Genomic DNA, 17,013 nt, shown 5'->3' with positions numbered 1-17,013 from the left:
GAGAAGCTCTTAGTGCATATTATTGATCAAAAATATGTCGGGCCCACCTACCAGACGGCAAGGTCGCTTCTCATCAGGTGGGACCTACTCTAACACGGAATGTCCAGCTCCATTGTTTCTCTGATTAAAAGCACCAAGGGGTGGGGGATGGGCGAGGAGTGCTAAGTTCCACAGAGGAGGAACTCGCCCATCCCCCACCCCTGCTGCCTGGCAAAAATGGCTTTATGTCACCGACACAATTAACAGACTGATTTACTCTGCTATTACAGTAAGGCCTCCTGCACACGACCGTTGTGTGCACCCGTGGCCGTTGTGCCGTTTTCCGTTTTTTTTTTCGCGGACCCATTGACTTTCAAAAATCGGAAAATGCACCGTTTTGCAGCTGCATCCGTGATCCGTGTTTCCTGTCCGTCAAAAAAATTTGACCTGTCCTATTTTTTTGACGGACAACGGACCCATTCAAGTCAATGGCACACAAGATTGGCATCCGCGTCCGTGATCCGTGGCCGTAGGTTACTTTCATACAGACGGATCCGAAGATCCGTCTGCATAAAAGCTTTTTCAGAGATGAGTTTTCACTTCGTGAAAACTCATATCCGACAGTATATTCTAACACAGAGGCGTTCCCATAGTGATGGGGACACTTCTAGTTAGAATATACTACGAACTGTGTACATGACTGCCCCCTGCTGCCTGGCAGCACCCGATCTCTTACAGGGGGCTGTGATCCGCACAATTAACCCCTCAGGTGCTGCACCTAAGGGGTTAATTGTGCATATCATAGCCCCCTATAAGAGATCAGGAGCTGCCAGGCAGCAGGGGGCAGACCCCCCTCCCTCCCCAGTTTTAATTTCATTGATGGCCAGTGCGGCCCCCTCTCCCTCTATTGTAATATCATTGGTGGCCAGTGTGCGGCCTCCCCAGGCCCCCCCTCCCTCCCTTTATTGTATTATCATTGGTGGCCAGTGTGCGCCCCCCCGCCCCCCCCCTCCCTACCTCTATTGTATTATCATTGGTGGCCAGTGTGCGCCCCCCCCGCCCCCCCCCCCCCCCCCCCCCCCTCCCTCTATTGTATTATCATTGGTGGCCAGTGTGCGTCCCCCCGGCCCCCCCTCCCTCCCTCTATTGTATTATCATTGGTGGCCAGTGTGCGGCCTCCCCAGGCCCCCCCTCCCTCCCTCTATTGTATTATCATTGGTGGCCAGTGTGCGGCCTCCCCAGGCCCCCCCTCCCTCCCTTTATTGTATTATCATTGGTGGCCAGTGTGCGCCCCCCCCGGCCCCCCCCTCCCTACCTCTATTGTATTATCATTGGTGGCCAGTGTGCGCCCCCCCCGCCCCCCCCCCCCCCCCTCTATTGTATTATCATTGGTGGCCAGTGTGCGTCCCCCCGGCCCCCCCTCCCTCCCTCTATTGTATTATCATTGGTGGCCAGTGTGAGGCCCCCCCGACCCCCCCTCTATTGTATTAATATCATTGGTGGCCAGTGTGAGGCCTCCCCTCTCCCCCCCCGATCATTGGTGGCAGCGGAGATTCCGATCGGAGTCCCAGTTTAATCGCTCTGGGGCTCCGATCGGTAACCATGGCAACCAGGACGCTACTGCAGGCCTGGTTGCCATGGTTACTTAGCAATATTACAATATTAGAAGCATCATACTTACCTGCTGCACTGTCTGTGACCGGCCGGGAGCTCCTCCTACTGGTAAGTGACAGGTCTGTGCGGCGCATTGCCCCTGTAAGAGATCAGGTACTGCCAGGCAGCAGGGGGCAGTCATGTACACAGTTCGTAGTATATTCTAACTAGAAGCATCCCCATCACTATGGGAACGCCTCTGTGTTAGAATATACTGTCGGATATGAGTTTCACGATCTAACTCATATCCGACAGTATATTCTAACATAGAGGCGTTCCCATGGTGATGGGGACGCTTCAAGTTAAAATATACCATCGGATTAGAGAAAACACCGATCCGATGGTATAATAGGGACTCCTGACTTTACATTGAAATTCAATGGGGGACGGATCCGTTTGAAATTGCACCATATTGTGTCAACATCAAACGGATCCGTCCCCATTGACTTGCATTGTAATTCAGGACGGATCCGTTCGGCTCCGCACGGCCAGGTGGACACCAAAACGACTTTTTTTTCATGTCCGTAGATCCTCCAAAAATCAAGGAGGACCCACGGACGAAAAAACGGTCACGGATCACGGACCAACGGAACCCCGTTTTGCGGACCGTGAAAAAATACTGTCGTGTGCAGGAGGCCTTAGATGGATTGAACAGTGGACTTTAAAACCCCCAAAAATAGCTTTGTGTCACTGACAATTAACAGACTGATTTACTCTGCTATTACAGAGAGACAGATGCAACAGTGGACTTTGACACCTCAAATAATTGCTTTATGTCACCGACAAAATTACCAGACTGATTAACTCTCCTATTACAGTAAGACAGATGAAAATGCAATGTTATAAAAAAAAAATGAAGGCTTTGTGTCACCGACACAATTAACAGACTGATTTACTCTGCTATTACAATAAGGCCTCATGCACACGACAGTATGTATTTTGCGGTCTGCAAAAAACGGATCCGCAAAAAATAAGGATGACAATATTTAGCGAAACGGAACAGCTAGTCCCTAATAGAATTATAAATTCCCTCCACACTGCCCCCACAGTAGTAATTGTCCCCCACACTGCCCCCACAGTAGTAATTGTCCCCCACACTGCCCCCAGTAGTAATTTCCCCCCACACTGCTCCCACAGTAGTAATTGTCCCCCACAGTAGTAATTGTTCCCCACACTGCTGCTCCCACAGTATTAATTGTCCCCCACACTGCTGCCCCCACAGTATTAATTGTCCCCCACACTGCTGCCTCTACAGTATTAATTGTCCCCCACACTGCCCCCATGACTAGTTTGCTCCCCATGTAGTAATTTGCCCCCCACTGTCCCTTCAGTAATATGATCCTCCTGTACCCCCCAATAATGTCCGCCAAAGTTGGCACTTGGCAGTGGCACACAAAAAAGGAATAAAGCTAATACTTGGCCCACAGTATTAATTGTCCCCCAGCCACACTGCCCCATTTGCTCTCCATGTAGTAATTCCCCCCCCCCCCCACTCTCCCTTTAGTAATATGATCCTCCTCTGCCCCCCAATAATGTCCCCCAAAGTTGGCACTTGGCAGTGGCACACAAAAAAATAAATAAAGTTAAAGCTTATACTTACCTTATGTCCCAGACTCCCGGCTCTCACTCGACTCGGTACGGGACAGGCGCGCAATGACTTCATCACACCCGCCTGCACCGTGATTTTACTACCGCATAGGCTTCAGGCCTAGTAGGCCTGAAGCCTATAGCGGTGATCAGCGGGGAGGGAACTATGCGCTCCCGTGCCCCGCTGTAGTTTGTGGGCGCCTGGGCGGCCCCTGGCCAGCGTTTTTTTTAAAGGGGAATCAGTGGGGGGGCATACGGGGGGGAGGGGGAATAATCTAGGGACGCCTACGGTAGCTACCACCTAATCAAAGTCGCCTGTGAAAATAGGTGGGGCAAAGGTGCGCAAAAAAAAGCCACTCCCAAGGTGAAATACTGTAGGAGCGCATTCAGTGTCCTTCAAGTATATGCAACGGGCGCCTCCCCTTAGGGGCCTCTATGTAATGCGACCCAGGTACAGTATAGGAATGCCGAGTGGTATAGTGCGGCCTAAAATGTCCCTTTATATGTGTCACGATGCTCCTACCTGGATTCGACTGGATCCCAGACGTTGGCTCCTAAGCAATAAATACGGGGAATAATTGAGGAATTTTCAAGAAAAATTGAGTCCAGACCTTGTATGTAGTTGAATAGCAACTTTACTTTGCATAAACGCTCTCCAAAACTGTTTACAGACTTTGTCTTGGTCCCAGCAGGCTTTAGCATTAAAACTGGCAGGCAAACTCAATTCTGCTACATCTGTTTCCCTCTGGCTCTGCTGTACTGACAGGCTGACTGTATGAATTTGCTTCTTTTTGTATGCTGCACTTCTCCTTGTATGGTCTGTCTCTAGTTTAGGCCAGGGAACTGTCCTCCTGGCTCCTGAGGCTTTAAGCTTCGGCCTACATGGCCAGTAGAGCTGAGGGTGCTCTGGCTGGCTTTGGCACGTCCGGCAGAGACAGTCTGTTTCAGTCAAAAGACCTTACATTTAGAACTGGTGCTGGATCCACCGCCAGCATAAGGCCTTTATTAAGAACGGCGTCTAAAACGCGGGTCTTAATAAATGTGCCCAAGAGTCTTTATTGTACAAAAGTAGTATTTGGTGTTGCGGTAATCATACTGGCACAGGGAGTACGGTTATCTTATTTATGTCGCTAAATTTACAATGTAAAAAGGCTATGGAGGTACTGTTGTTTTTTTTCCATTCCACCCAAGAAAAAGTTGATGAAAGTTAATTAGTGATTTTGTGTACCTCAATAAAAACTACAACTTGTCCCGCAAAAAAAAAAAAAGCCCTCAAACAGCTACATTGATGGAAAAATAAAAAAAATATAGCTTTTGGAAAACAACAATCAAAAAATGATAATAATTACCTGTTCACATAGGCCCACATTGCATATAATGTAAGGGGAAGGGGTTAAAACTATTAAATAGAGGCATTGAATTGAATAAATAATAAGGTGGTGTGCAGATACATCCCAACAGACCAAATTAACTTCAGTCATTCACTGTTAAATACTCATGAGGCAAGATGTCTAGGTTACGGCCGTAATAAAATCTGCAGCTGCTGTATTTAGTCTCTCCATATTGTAGCATGGCCTGGTAATGCTGTAGAATAATGCAGGAAAAGTAATGTGTGTACGATGTGTGAATCTATTAACAACACAACAGTGGCTTATTAATCTAAAATGGCATATTGAGTGAACCACCATAATATATGGTGAATTGTATCAATAAATATTATGCAGTTTTCAACATTAGAAATATCTTCTACAATGAGAAGGATGATACATGAATGCACTTTGTTAGCAATGAAAGAACTTGTTTGCTCTGACCTGACGCACCTTAATGTTTGTGGACAGGATGGAATCCTTCCGCCCACTCAACACTTTGTAGGTGCTATAAAATATTTCCGTGTGAACCAGACTCATGTTAAGCGACTGTATAACTATTACATCTATCATTTAAGATGAACTCATGTCTGAAAGCTCATTTATTTTCAGGATGAGAACAATTCTTTAGACTTATAATGGAAAATAGAAGCTGCATAACTCATTTTATTTTGGTGGCATTTCCTCTCAGTTTTCCAATGCGAGCTATGTCTTTTTTCTTTCTCCTTCTTGTTCATATAGTTACTTTACTTGGAAATGTTCTAATTATTCTAACCATCTGGAAAAGTAATGTTCTTCACACTGCCATGTATTATTTTCTGGGTAACCTGGCATTCCTGGAGATATGTTTTACCTCTTCAATCATACCAAAACTTTTATCTATTTTAGCATTTGAAAACCATGCCATCACTTTTTGGGGCTGTCTCGCTCAGTGCTACTTCTATTTTTTGTTAGGTTCTGTTGAGTTGCTTCTTCTGGCTGCTATGTCTTTTGATAGGTATATAGCGGTGTGCTACCCTTTACAATATGGAGCAATAATGACGCCAAGATTATGTATACATCTCACTCTAGGCTGTTGGATTGCTGGATTCACAGATACTTTTATCCCAACTTTACTTGTATCTAAAGTTTGGTTCTGTAAGTCTAACATAATTGACCACTTCTTCTGTGATGTAGAACATATTCTAAAACTTGCATGCTCAAACACAGGATTTATTCAGTTGATTAACCTATGTTCCTCTTCTTTGGTTGTCTTTGGGTCTCTGCTATGCAATATAACATCATATGTCTGCATAATAGTATCTATAACTAAGATTTCCAAAGCAGGAAGTAGGTGGAAGTCATTCTCCACATGTGTTTCTCATCTACTTATTGTGGTTATCATCTATGGAAGTTCACTCTTCTTGTGTATGAGGGGTGCTACAGCATCGTATTTGGACATTAGTAAACTCTCAGCTTTTATGACTGGCATTGTGACCCCTCTTTTGAACCCATTCATTTATACTCTTAAAAATGCCCAGGTACATAATTCTATTCATGTACTCATTTTCAGGATGTTCAATCCAAATTAAACATCACATAACACTCGTTATGACATTTGCCTATATTCCAAAACCAAACAAATGTTACCAAGGGTCAACAATATAAAAAAAATATACAGTAGTCAGTGGCACACCTACTACAGAAGCAAACCATACGATTGCTATGGGGCCTAGTGGAGGGACATGGCACCAAACTGTTTCTCCTGCATCTGACATATTATAGATTCACTGCATTTTCCATCAGCTGCTACTCCTGGGAGTTGAGTGCAAAGAGATTCTACAGTTTTGATTGATTTCAATAGTAACTTTATAAGTTTCTATGCATTGAGCCCCCCCTAGGTGGTTGGAGCAGACAGACAGTTTTATAAGGCTACTTTCACACTCGCGTTTTGGGCAGATCCGTCTTGGATCTGCAAAAACGGATCCGTTACAATAATACAACTGCATGCATCCGTCATGAATGGATCCGGTTATATTATCTGTAACATAGTCAAGACAGATCCTTCATGAACTCCATTAAAAGTCAATGGGAGACGGATCCGTTTTCTATTGTGCCAGATTGTGTCCGAGAAAACGGATCCGTCCACATTGACTTACATTGTGTGCAAGGACGGATCCGTTTTGGCTCAGTTTCATCAAGCATATGTCCGCCTCCAAGCGGAATGGAAACTGATTGGAAGCAAACTGATGCATTCTGAGCGGATCATTTTCCATTCAGAATGCATTAGGGCAAAACTGATCCGTTTTGGAATGGTTGTGAGTAGAGTTGAGCGAACACCTGGATGTTCGGGTTCGAGAAGTTCGGACGAACTTCCCGGAAATGTTCGGGATCCGAACCCGACCCGAACTTCGTCCCGAACCCCATTGAAGTCAATGGGGACCCGAACTGTTCTGCACTAAAAAGGCTGTAAAACAGCCCAGGAAAGGGCTAGAGGGCTGCAAAAGGCAGCAACATGTAGGTAAATCCCCTGCAAACAAATGTGGATAGGAAAATGAATTAAAATAAAAATAAAATAAATAAAGATTAACCAATATCAATTGGAGAGAGGTCCCATAGCAGAGAATCAGGCTTCATGTCAGCAGAGAATCAGTCTTCATGTCATAGCAGAGAATCAGGCTTCACGTCACCCAAAACTGGAACAGTCCATTGTCAGATATTTAGGCCCCGGCATCCAGGCAGAGGAGAGAGGTCCCATAACATAGAATCTGGCTTCATGTCAGCAGAGAATCAGTCTTCATGTCATAGCAGAGAATCATGCTTCACGTCACCCAACATTGGAACAGTCCATTGTCATATAATTTAGGCCCCGGCACCCAGACAGAGGAGAGAGGTCCCGTAACAGAGAATCTGGCTTCATGTCAGCAGAGAATCAGTCTTCATGTCATAGCAGAGAATCATAATTCACATCAACCAACATTGGAACAGTCCATTGTCATATAATTTAGGCCCCGGCACCCAGACAGAGGAGAGAGGTCCCATAACAGAGATTCAGGCTTCATGTCAGCGACTCAGCAGAGAATCAGTCTTCATGTCATAGAAGAGAATCAGGCTTCATGTCACCCACCACTGGAACCGGCCACTGTCAGATATTTTTAGGCCCCGGCACCCAGACAGAGGAGAGAGGTCCCATAACAGAGATTCAGGCTTCATGTCAGCAGAGAATCAGTCTTCATGTCATAGCAGAGAATCATGCTTCACGTCACCCACCACTGGAACAGTCCATTGTCACATATTTAGGCCCAGGCACCCAGGCAGAGGGGAGAGGTCCCATAGCAGAGAATCTGGCTTCATGTCAGCAGAGAATCAGTCTTCATGTCATAGCAGAGAATCAGGCTTCATGTCACCCACCACTAGAACAGGCCACTGTCAGATATTTTTAGGCCCCTGCACCCAGACAGAGGAGAGGTTCATTCAACTTTGGGTTGCCCCGCAATATAATGGTAAAATGAAAATAAAAATAGGATTGAATGAGGAAGTGCCCTGGAGTACAATAATATATGGTTAAGGGGAGGTAGTTAATGTCTAATCTGCACAAGGGATGGACAGGTCCTGTGGGATCCATGCCTGGTTCATTTTTATGAACGTCAGCTTGTCCACATTGGCTGTAGACAGGCGGCTGCATTTGTCTGTAATGATGCCCCCTGCCGTGCTGAATACACGTTCAGACAAAACGCTGGCCGCGGGGCAGGCCAGCACCTCCAAAGCATAAAAGGCTAGCTCTGGCCACGTGGACAATTTGGAGACCCAGAAGTTGAATGGGGCCGAACCATCAGTCAGTACGTGGAGGGGTGTGCACAGGTACTGTTCCACCAAGTTAGTGAAATGTTGCCTCCTGCTAACACGTTCCGTATCAGGTGGTGGTGCAGTTAGCTGTGGCGTGGTGACAAAACTTTTCCACATCTCTGCCATGCTAACCCTGCCCTCAGAGGAGCTGGGCGTGACACAGCTGCGTTGGCGACCTCTTGCTCCTCCTCTGCCTTCGCCTTGGGCTTCCACTGGTTCCCCTGTGACATTTGGGAATGCTCTCAGTAGCGCGTCTACCAACGTGCGCTTGTACTCGCGCATCTTCCTATCACGCTCCAGTGCAGGAAGTAAGGTGGGCACATTGTCTTTTTACCGTGGATCCAGCAGGGTGGCAACCCAGTAGTCCGCACACGTTAAAATGTGGGCAACTCTGCTGTCGTTGCGCAGGCACTGCAGCATGTAGTCACTCATGTGTGCCAGGCTGCCCAGAGGTAAGGACAAGCTGTCCTCTGTGGGAGGCGTATCGTCATCGTCCTGCGTTTCCCCCCAGCCACGCACCAGTGATGGGCCTGAGCTGCGTTGGGTGCCACCCCGCTGTGAACATGCTTCATCCTCATCCTCCTCCACCTCATCCTCGTCCTCCAGTAGTGGGCCCTGTCTGGCCACATTTGTACCTGGCCTCTGCTGTTGCAAAAAACCTCCCTCTGAGTCACTTCGAAGAGACTGGCCTGAAAGTGCTAAAAATGACCCCTCTTCCTCCTCCTCCTCCTGGGCCACCTCCTCTTCCATCATCGCCCTAAGTGTTTTCTCAAGGAGACATAGAAGTGGTATTGTAACACTAATAACTGCGTCATCGCCACTGGCCATGTTGGTGGAGTACTGGAAACAGCGCAACAGGGCACACAGGTCTCGCATGGAGGCCCAGTCATTGGTGGTGAAGAGGTGCTGTTCCGCAGTGCGACTGACCCGTGCGTGCTGCAGCTGAAACTCCACTATGGCCTGCTGCTGCTCGCACAGTCTGTCCAGCATGTGCAAGGTGGAGTTCCACCTGGTGGGCACGTCGCATATGAGGCGGTGAGCGGGAAGGCCGAAGTTACGCTGTAGCGCAGACAGGCGAGCAGCGGCAGGATGTGAACGCCGGAAGCGCGAACAGACGGCCCGCACTTTATGCAGCAGCTCTGACATGTCGGGGTAGTTGCGAATGAACTTCTGCACCACCAAATTCAGCACATGCGCCAGGCAAGGGATGTGCGTCAAATCGGCTAGTCCCAGAGCTGCAACGAGATTTTGCCCATTATCGCACACCACCAGGCCGGGCTTGAGGCTCACCGGCAGCAACCACTTGTCGGTCTGTTGTTCTATACCCCGCCACAACTCCTGTGCGGTGTGGGGCCTGTCCCCCAAACATATGCGTTTCAGAATGGCCTGCTGACGTTTACCCCGGGCTGTGCTGAAGTTGGTGGTGAAGGTGTGTGGCTGACTGGATGAGCAGGTGGAAGAAGAGGAGGAGGAAGCTGAGTAGGAGGAGGAGGAGACAGGAGGCAAAGAATGTTGCCCTGCGATCCTTGGCGGCGGAAGGACGTGCGCCAAACAGCTCTCCGCCTGGGGCCCAGCCGCCACTACATTTACCCAGTGTGCAGTTAGGGAGATATAGCGTAGCTGGCCGTGCTTACTGGTCCACGTATCTGTGGTTAGGTGGACCTTGCCACAGATGGCGTTGTGCAGTGCACACTTGATTTTATCGGATACTTGGTTGTGCAGGGAAGGCACGGCTCTCTTGGAGAAGTAGTGCCGGCTGGGAACAACATACTGTGGGACAGCAAGCGACATGAGCTGTTTGAAGCTGTCTGTGTCCACCAGCCTGAATGACAGCATTTCATAGGCCAGTAGTTTAGAAATGCTGGCATTCAGGGCCAGGGATCGAGGGTGGCTAGGTGGGAATTTACGCTTTCTCTCAAATGTTTGTGAGATGGAGAGCTGAACGCTGCCGTGTGACATGGTTGAGATGCTTGGTGACGCAGGTGGTGGTGTTGGTGGTACATCCCATGTTTGCTGGGCGGCAGGTGCCAACGTTACTCCAGAGGCGGAGGAAGAGGCCGAGGCGGCAGCAACAGAAGAGGCCGAGGCGGCAGTAGCAGAAGAGATAGCAGGGGGAGCCTGAATGACTTCCTTGTTTTTAAGGTGTTTACTCCACTGCAGTTCATGCTTTGCATGAAGGTGCCTGGTCATGCAGGTTGTGCTAAGGTTCAGAACGTTAATGCCTCGCTTCAGGCTCTGATGGCACAGCGTGCAAACCACTCGGGTCTTGTTGTCAGCACATTGTTTGAAGAAGTGCCATGCCAGGGAACTCCTTGAAGCTGCCTATGGGGTGCTCGGTCCCAGATGGCGGCGGTCAGTAGCAGGCGGAGTCTCTTGGCGGCGGGTGTTCTGCTTTTGCCCACTGCTCCCTCTTTTGCTACGCTGTTGGCTCGGTCTCACCACTGCCTCTTCCTCCGAACTGTGAAAGTTAGTGGCACGACCTTCATTCCATGTGGGGTCTAGGGCCTCATCGTCCCCTGCATCGTCTTCCACCCAGTCTTGACCCTTGACCTCCTGTTCAGTCTGCACACTGCAGAAAGACGCAGCAGTTGGCACCTGTGTTTCGTCATCATCAGAGACGTGCTGAGGTGGTATTCCCATGTCTTTATCATCAGGAAACATAAGTGGTTGTGCGTTAGTGCATTCTATCTCTTCCACCCCTGGGGGAGGCTTAGGTGGATGCCCTTGGGAAACCCTGCCAGCAGAGTCTTCAAACAGCATAAGAGACTGCTGCATAACTTGAGGCTCAGACAGTTTCCCTGATATGCATGGGGGTGATGTGACAGACCGATGGGCTTGGTTTTCATGCGTCATCTGTGCGCTTTCTGCAGAAGACTGGGTGGGAGATAATGTGAACGTGCTGGATCCACTGTCGGCCACCCAATTGACTAATGCCTGTACCTGTTCAGGCCTTACCATCCTTAGAACGGTATTGGGCCCCACAAAATATCCCTGTAAATTCTGCTGGCTACTGGGACCTGAGGTAGTTGGTTCACTAGGACGTGTGGCTGTGGCAGAACGGCCACGTCCTCTCCCAGCACCAGAGGGTCCACTAACACCACCACGACCATGTCCGCGTCCGCGTCCATTACTAAATGTTTTCCTCATTGTTACCGTTCACCACAATAAGAAAAATATTATTTGGCCCAATGTATTGAATTCAAATTCAGGCCTTTTTTTTACAGACACCTAACACTATCTGGCTATATATTTAGGTACCGTATTACACTAATACAGGCACAGCAGTAATGACAGATTTAGCTGAATATAAATTTGAGGCCTATTATTTAGGCGCTGGGTGACAGGTATACGTTTACGGACAGAATTAGACTTGGATCTGCACAGTAGCGTGTGTGTGAAGTTATTGAGAATTACCCTATCAGCACCTTGAATCTAATAGCGTCCAGTGTCCTGGTGACTATACCTCTCACCGCTGTGTGATTATCTACCGAGAGCACGTCTTCCAAGCAGTGCGCTTTCATCTACCCAGCGTCCAGTGTCCAGCACCTTGGTGACTACATCCTTTCACCGCTCCGTGCAAGTATACCACATATCATCGAGTGGTAAGAGTCTCATAGAGACAACTGTATTTGGCAACCATTGACAGGTGGACTTTGTGCCATATTCCAGTATAGGACTACCTATCTCAGGAAATTTTATCATAGAGTGCGGTCTGACCTTTCTTTTATGAATATTTTATGATTTTTATTTTATTTCATTGAGTGTTTTTATGTATATTGGGCCTTTTTTATCATGTGATATCTTGTATGAATTGAATAAACTTCAATATAGCATTTCTAGTGTTCCACTATCATTCCAGAAGGTGGTGTGCCTGCTGTTTCTTCTTGAATCTAATATACCCTTTTAGGGATAGATTTAAAGTAGGCCTGATACAGCAGAAACCACTAATTTAGAGAATTGCAAAATTGGGAATTGTATTTCAACCCAGAACAAAAACTGTGCTTTGACGGACACTAAATAACTTGACCAGCTAAAGCAATAATGACAGATTTGGATGAATATAAATTTGAGGCCTATTTTTTAGGCGCTGGGTGACAGGTATACGTTTACACACAGAATTAGACTTGGAATTGCACTGTAGCGTGTGTGTGAAGTTATTGAGAATAACCCTATCTGCACCTTGAATCTTATATACCCTTTTAGGGATAGATTTAAAGTAGGCCTGATACAGCAGAAACCACTAATTTAGAGAATTGCAAAATTGGGAATTGTATTTCAACCCAGAACAAAAACTGTGCTTTGACGGACACTAAATAACTTGACCAGCTAAAGCAATAATGACAGATTTGGATGAATATAAATTTGAGGCCTATTATTTAGGCGCTGCGTGACAGGTATACGTTTACGGACAGAATTAGACTTGGATCTGCACAGTAGCGTGTGTGTGAAGTTATTGAGAATTACCCTATCAGCACCTTGAATCTAATATACCCTTTTAGGGATAGATTTAAAGTAGGCCTGATACAGCAGAAGCCACTAATTTAGAGAATTGCAAAATTGGGAATTGTATTTCAACCCAGAACAAAAACTGTGCTTTGACGGACACTAAATAACTTGACCAGCTAAAGCAATAATGACAGATTTGGATGAATATAAATTTGAGGCCTATTATTTAGGCGCTGGGTGACAGGTATACGTTTACACACAGAATTAGACTTGGAATTGCACAGTAGCGTGTGTGTGAAGTTATTGAGAATAACCCTATCAGCACCTTGAATCTAATATACCCTTTTAGGGATAGATTTAAAGTAGGCCTGATACAGCAGAAACCACTAATTTAGAGAATTGCAAAATTGGGAAATGTATTTCAACCCTGAACAAAAATATATCTTTTGCCAGACAGCAGACAGTATTACAATTGGCTGGCCACAGCTGAAACACCAGATTTAGGGTACTGCTATTTTGGCAATTGTATTTCACCCCAAAATAAAATAGCAAGCACAGCCAAGCCCCATATGTAGGATATAGCCAAAAAACAACCACACTATTGATGGTTAAATGCACTTGGTTACAGGCTCAGCTTGCCCCTGATGTAGTATATGGCCAAAAAATAACCACACTATTGATGGTTAAATGCACTTGATGACAGCTTGACCCTGATGTAGGATATAGCCAAAAAATAACCACACTATTGATGGTTAAATGCACTTTGTGACAGACTCAGCTTGCCGCTGATGTAGTATATAGCCAAAAAATAACCACACTATTGATGGTTAAATGCACTTGATGACAGCTTGACCCTGATGTAGGATATAGCCAAAAAATAACCACACTATTGATGGTTGAATGCACTTGGTGACAGGCTCAGCTTGCCCCTGATGTAGTATATGGCCAAAAAATAACCACACTATTGATGGTTAAATGCACTTGGTGACAGGCTCAGCTTGCCCCTGATGTAGTATATGGCCAAAGAATAACCACACTATTGATGGTTAAATGCACTTGATGACAGCTTGACCCTGATGTAGGATATAGCCAAAAAATAACCACACTATTGATGGTTGAATGCACTTCGTGACAGGCTCAGCTTGCCCCTGATGTAGTATATGGCCAAAAAATAACCACACTATTGATGGTTAAATGCACTTGGTGGCAGCTTGTGCTGGCGCACCACAAGACACAAAATGGCCGCCGATCAACCCAGAAAAAAGTGAATGAAAAACGCTCTGGGCAGCCTAAAAACAGTGAGCAATTGAATAGCAGCAGTTCAATGATCCACAGCTGTAGATCGATCACTGAATGAAGTCTTTTGGAGGAGTTAATCACTGTCTAATCTCGCCCTAACGTCGCAGCTGCAACCTCTCCCTACACTTGTAACAGCAGAGTGACGTGCAGCGCTACGTGACCCAAGCTTATATAGAGGCTGGGTCACATGCTGCACTGGCCAATCACAGCCATGCCAATAGTAGGTGATGGCCTCTTGGGGCAAGTATTATGACGCTTGTTGATTGGCTGCTTTGCAGCCTTTCAAAAAGCGCCAAGAAAGCGCCGAACACCGAACCCGAACCCAGACTTTTACGAAAATGTTCGGGTTCGGGTCCGTGTCACGGACACCCCAAAATTCGGTACGAACCCGAACTATACAGTTCGGGTTCGCTCATCCCTAGTTGTGAGAGCTCTGAACGGATCTCACAAACGGAAAGCCAAAACGCGAGAGTGAAAAGGCAAGTGTGTAAAGGCAAGCAGAAGATGTAAATAGATTGAGAAATATGTTGTTAAGGATGAGCATCATATTTATGGTATGAAGACCCTATTCCACTGTTTCCAACATAGGATGCAAGATGAAGTGGGTGGGGCCAAGGGTGACATTTGTATTACATTTTTTCATAAAACATTTCTTTCTTTTAATAAAAAAAAAAAAAGTCAGAAATCTGGAGAGCCGTGCTTTACGTGCCATGTTACCTTGGAGTGTTTGACACACATGTGCTGGGAGATTGGGTTGGGCAGGGAAGCCCATATGAGATCTCTGTATGCCCCTTGCAGTAGACTACCATGTGTAGCTTACAATTCTCATGTATAAATGCTAGTGATGATCGAGCACCAAAGTATTCGGGTGTTCGGACCGAACACATTGCTATATTCGTGTACTCGGCCGAGCACCTTAGTATAATGGAAGTCAATGAAAGACAACCAGGCACTTGCTGCTCTGCAGAGGGGAGGGTGCCTGGTCCATTGGAAAATGTCAGAAAGTGATAGAAACACCACCGAAATGGATCGGGAACAGCATGGGGACAATGTCTGGATGCATCTTGGACTCCCAGGTCGCTGCTGGGAACCATGTTGTCCGAGTTGTACGCCACTTTTACAGACTGCCAAAAATATGCACAAAACCCCCCAAAAATTCTTTACATGAAAAATTGTTAGCAAACATTCTTTCATGTACAGTATATTCAATTGTATATAAAGTGCAAGTGCTGCAAAAAATTACAAGCAAGAGACAGCCTGTATATCACATAAAGGAGGGCCTCATTCACATTGTGGTACAATTGTTCAGGTAGTGGGACTCCTACATGCATAAAGGCTATGCACTAAGTGAAAGGGCTGCCAAAAATTACAAGGAACCGACACTCCAAAACACCCTTTGTTACACATAAAGGATGGCATCATACACACCCTAGAAAAATTATGATTGATGGCCTGCTAGTGACCCTTAAAAACATTTGGAGCAAGGGCCTGCTGATCTGACCATCTAAAACCTTAGGGGCAAGGGCCTGCTGCCGCATTGGTGACTCTAGATAACCTCTGGGTGATTGCACGTCCCCGTGCCTGCGACGATCCATTTGGATGTCTGCCCTATGACCTTTCGATGTTCTTTTCAGGGTAAGATGCCGGAGAGGGAGCTTGAGAAAGGGATACCACATCCAAGGGAGGTCAATGGTTGAAATCTGATTGGGTGGAGAGGGTGGGTCAAGTTATTAAAGCAGAAACATTGAAGGAAGGCAGCAGGCGCGCGGCAATTACCCACTCCCGACTCGGGGAGGTAGTGACGATAAATAACAATACAGCCCTCCTAAGCGGCCCTGTTATTGGAATGAGTACACTTTCCGTTAACGAGGATCTATTGGAGGGCAAGTCTGGTGGCAGCAGCCAACTTGCTGCCGGCCTCCCCAACGTTCACCTGGTGTGCCATCAGGGTGAGGATTGTGTTGACCAGACTCTTGGCTACTGAGATTGGACTTGTAGGTGATGGCCTGCTGCCGCTGTCACGGGGCGCCGACGGCAGTCAGCGTCCTTCGCGTCTATAGCAACTGCGGTAAGCCTGAGCGCCGAGCTTATCACTCGGTGCTCAGCTGGATTCAGGAGAATGAGTCATGTGACGCTGGCCACACTGGCCACGTCACAGGACTCCTCTTCTCCACAATTTAACAGGCAGCCTGCTGGCCACAGGTTGCCTGTGAATTCAGTCTCTTCCTGAACTTGTTCTGTGTGACATGCAGCTAGATTCCCGGCTCCGTTCCCGACTTCGTCCCCATTGGTTCCTGCATTTATTGGCTTCTCCTGGTTTGACCTTTGGCATGGACTTGACTTCTCTTTGATTATCCTTTTGTACTTCAGCGACATCCTGGTTCTGACTCGGCTTGCTGACATATCTGTTGTATGTTCCTCCGCACTTACCAGGCTAGGGAACGTCGTCCAGTTGTACCTCGTTGCCTAGGACGAGTGGTGCAAGTAGGCAGGGACAGGGGTGTTGGTGGAGCCAGTGGTCACTACCCCTCTTTGTGACAGATTCACAGTCCCATACTACCACTATGGATACGCTACAACACCTGAAGGATCATGTCCAGAACTTGGCCCAGATAGTTCAGGAATTAGGGGAAAGGTTACAAGTCCAAGAAGCGGGCTGTAACCTCACGGTTTCCCCCCCTTCCCCGTCCGTCATGCAGACGGAACCTTTTGTTAAACTTCCTGAACGGTTTTCAGGAGACTGCAAGAGCTTCCAGACCTTTAAGGAAAGCTGCAAATTATATTTCAGGCTACGACCTCTTTCTTCTGGCCTAGGGCCACAGCGAGTGGGAATTATAATTTCTATGTTACAAGGTGA

General features: G+C 47.0%; 1 protein-coding gene across 1 annotated transcript; it reads left to right on the top strand.

The window, feature by feature from the left end:
- Positions 1 to 5,293: 5,293 nt before the first annotated feature.
- On the top strand, positions 5,294 to 6,157 carry LOC120990825 (olfactory receptor 6M1-like). The gene has a single exon (XM_040419727.1). It carries the CDS (start codon positions 5,294 to 5,296, stop codon positions 6,155 to 6,157), a length of 864 nt encoding a protein of 287 aa, XP_040275661.1.
- Positions 6,158 to 17,013: the final 10,856 nt, after the last annotated feature.

This window comes from Bufo bufo, chromosome 2 (assembly GCF_905171765.1).
Source record: "Bufo bufo chromosome 2, aBufBuf1.1, whole genome shotgun sequence".
Classification (NCBI taxonomy): Eukaryota; Metazoa; Chordata; class Amphibia; order Anura; family Bufonidae; genus Bufo; species Bufo bufo.
Note: the sequence above shows the minus strand (reverse complement) of the source record. Positions and strands in the feature narration are given on the sequence as shown.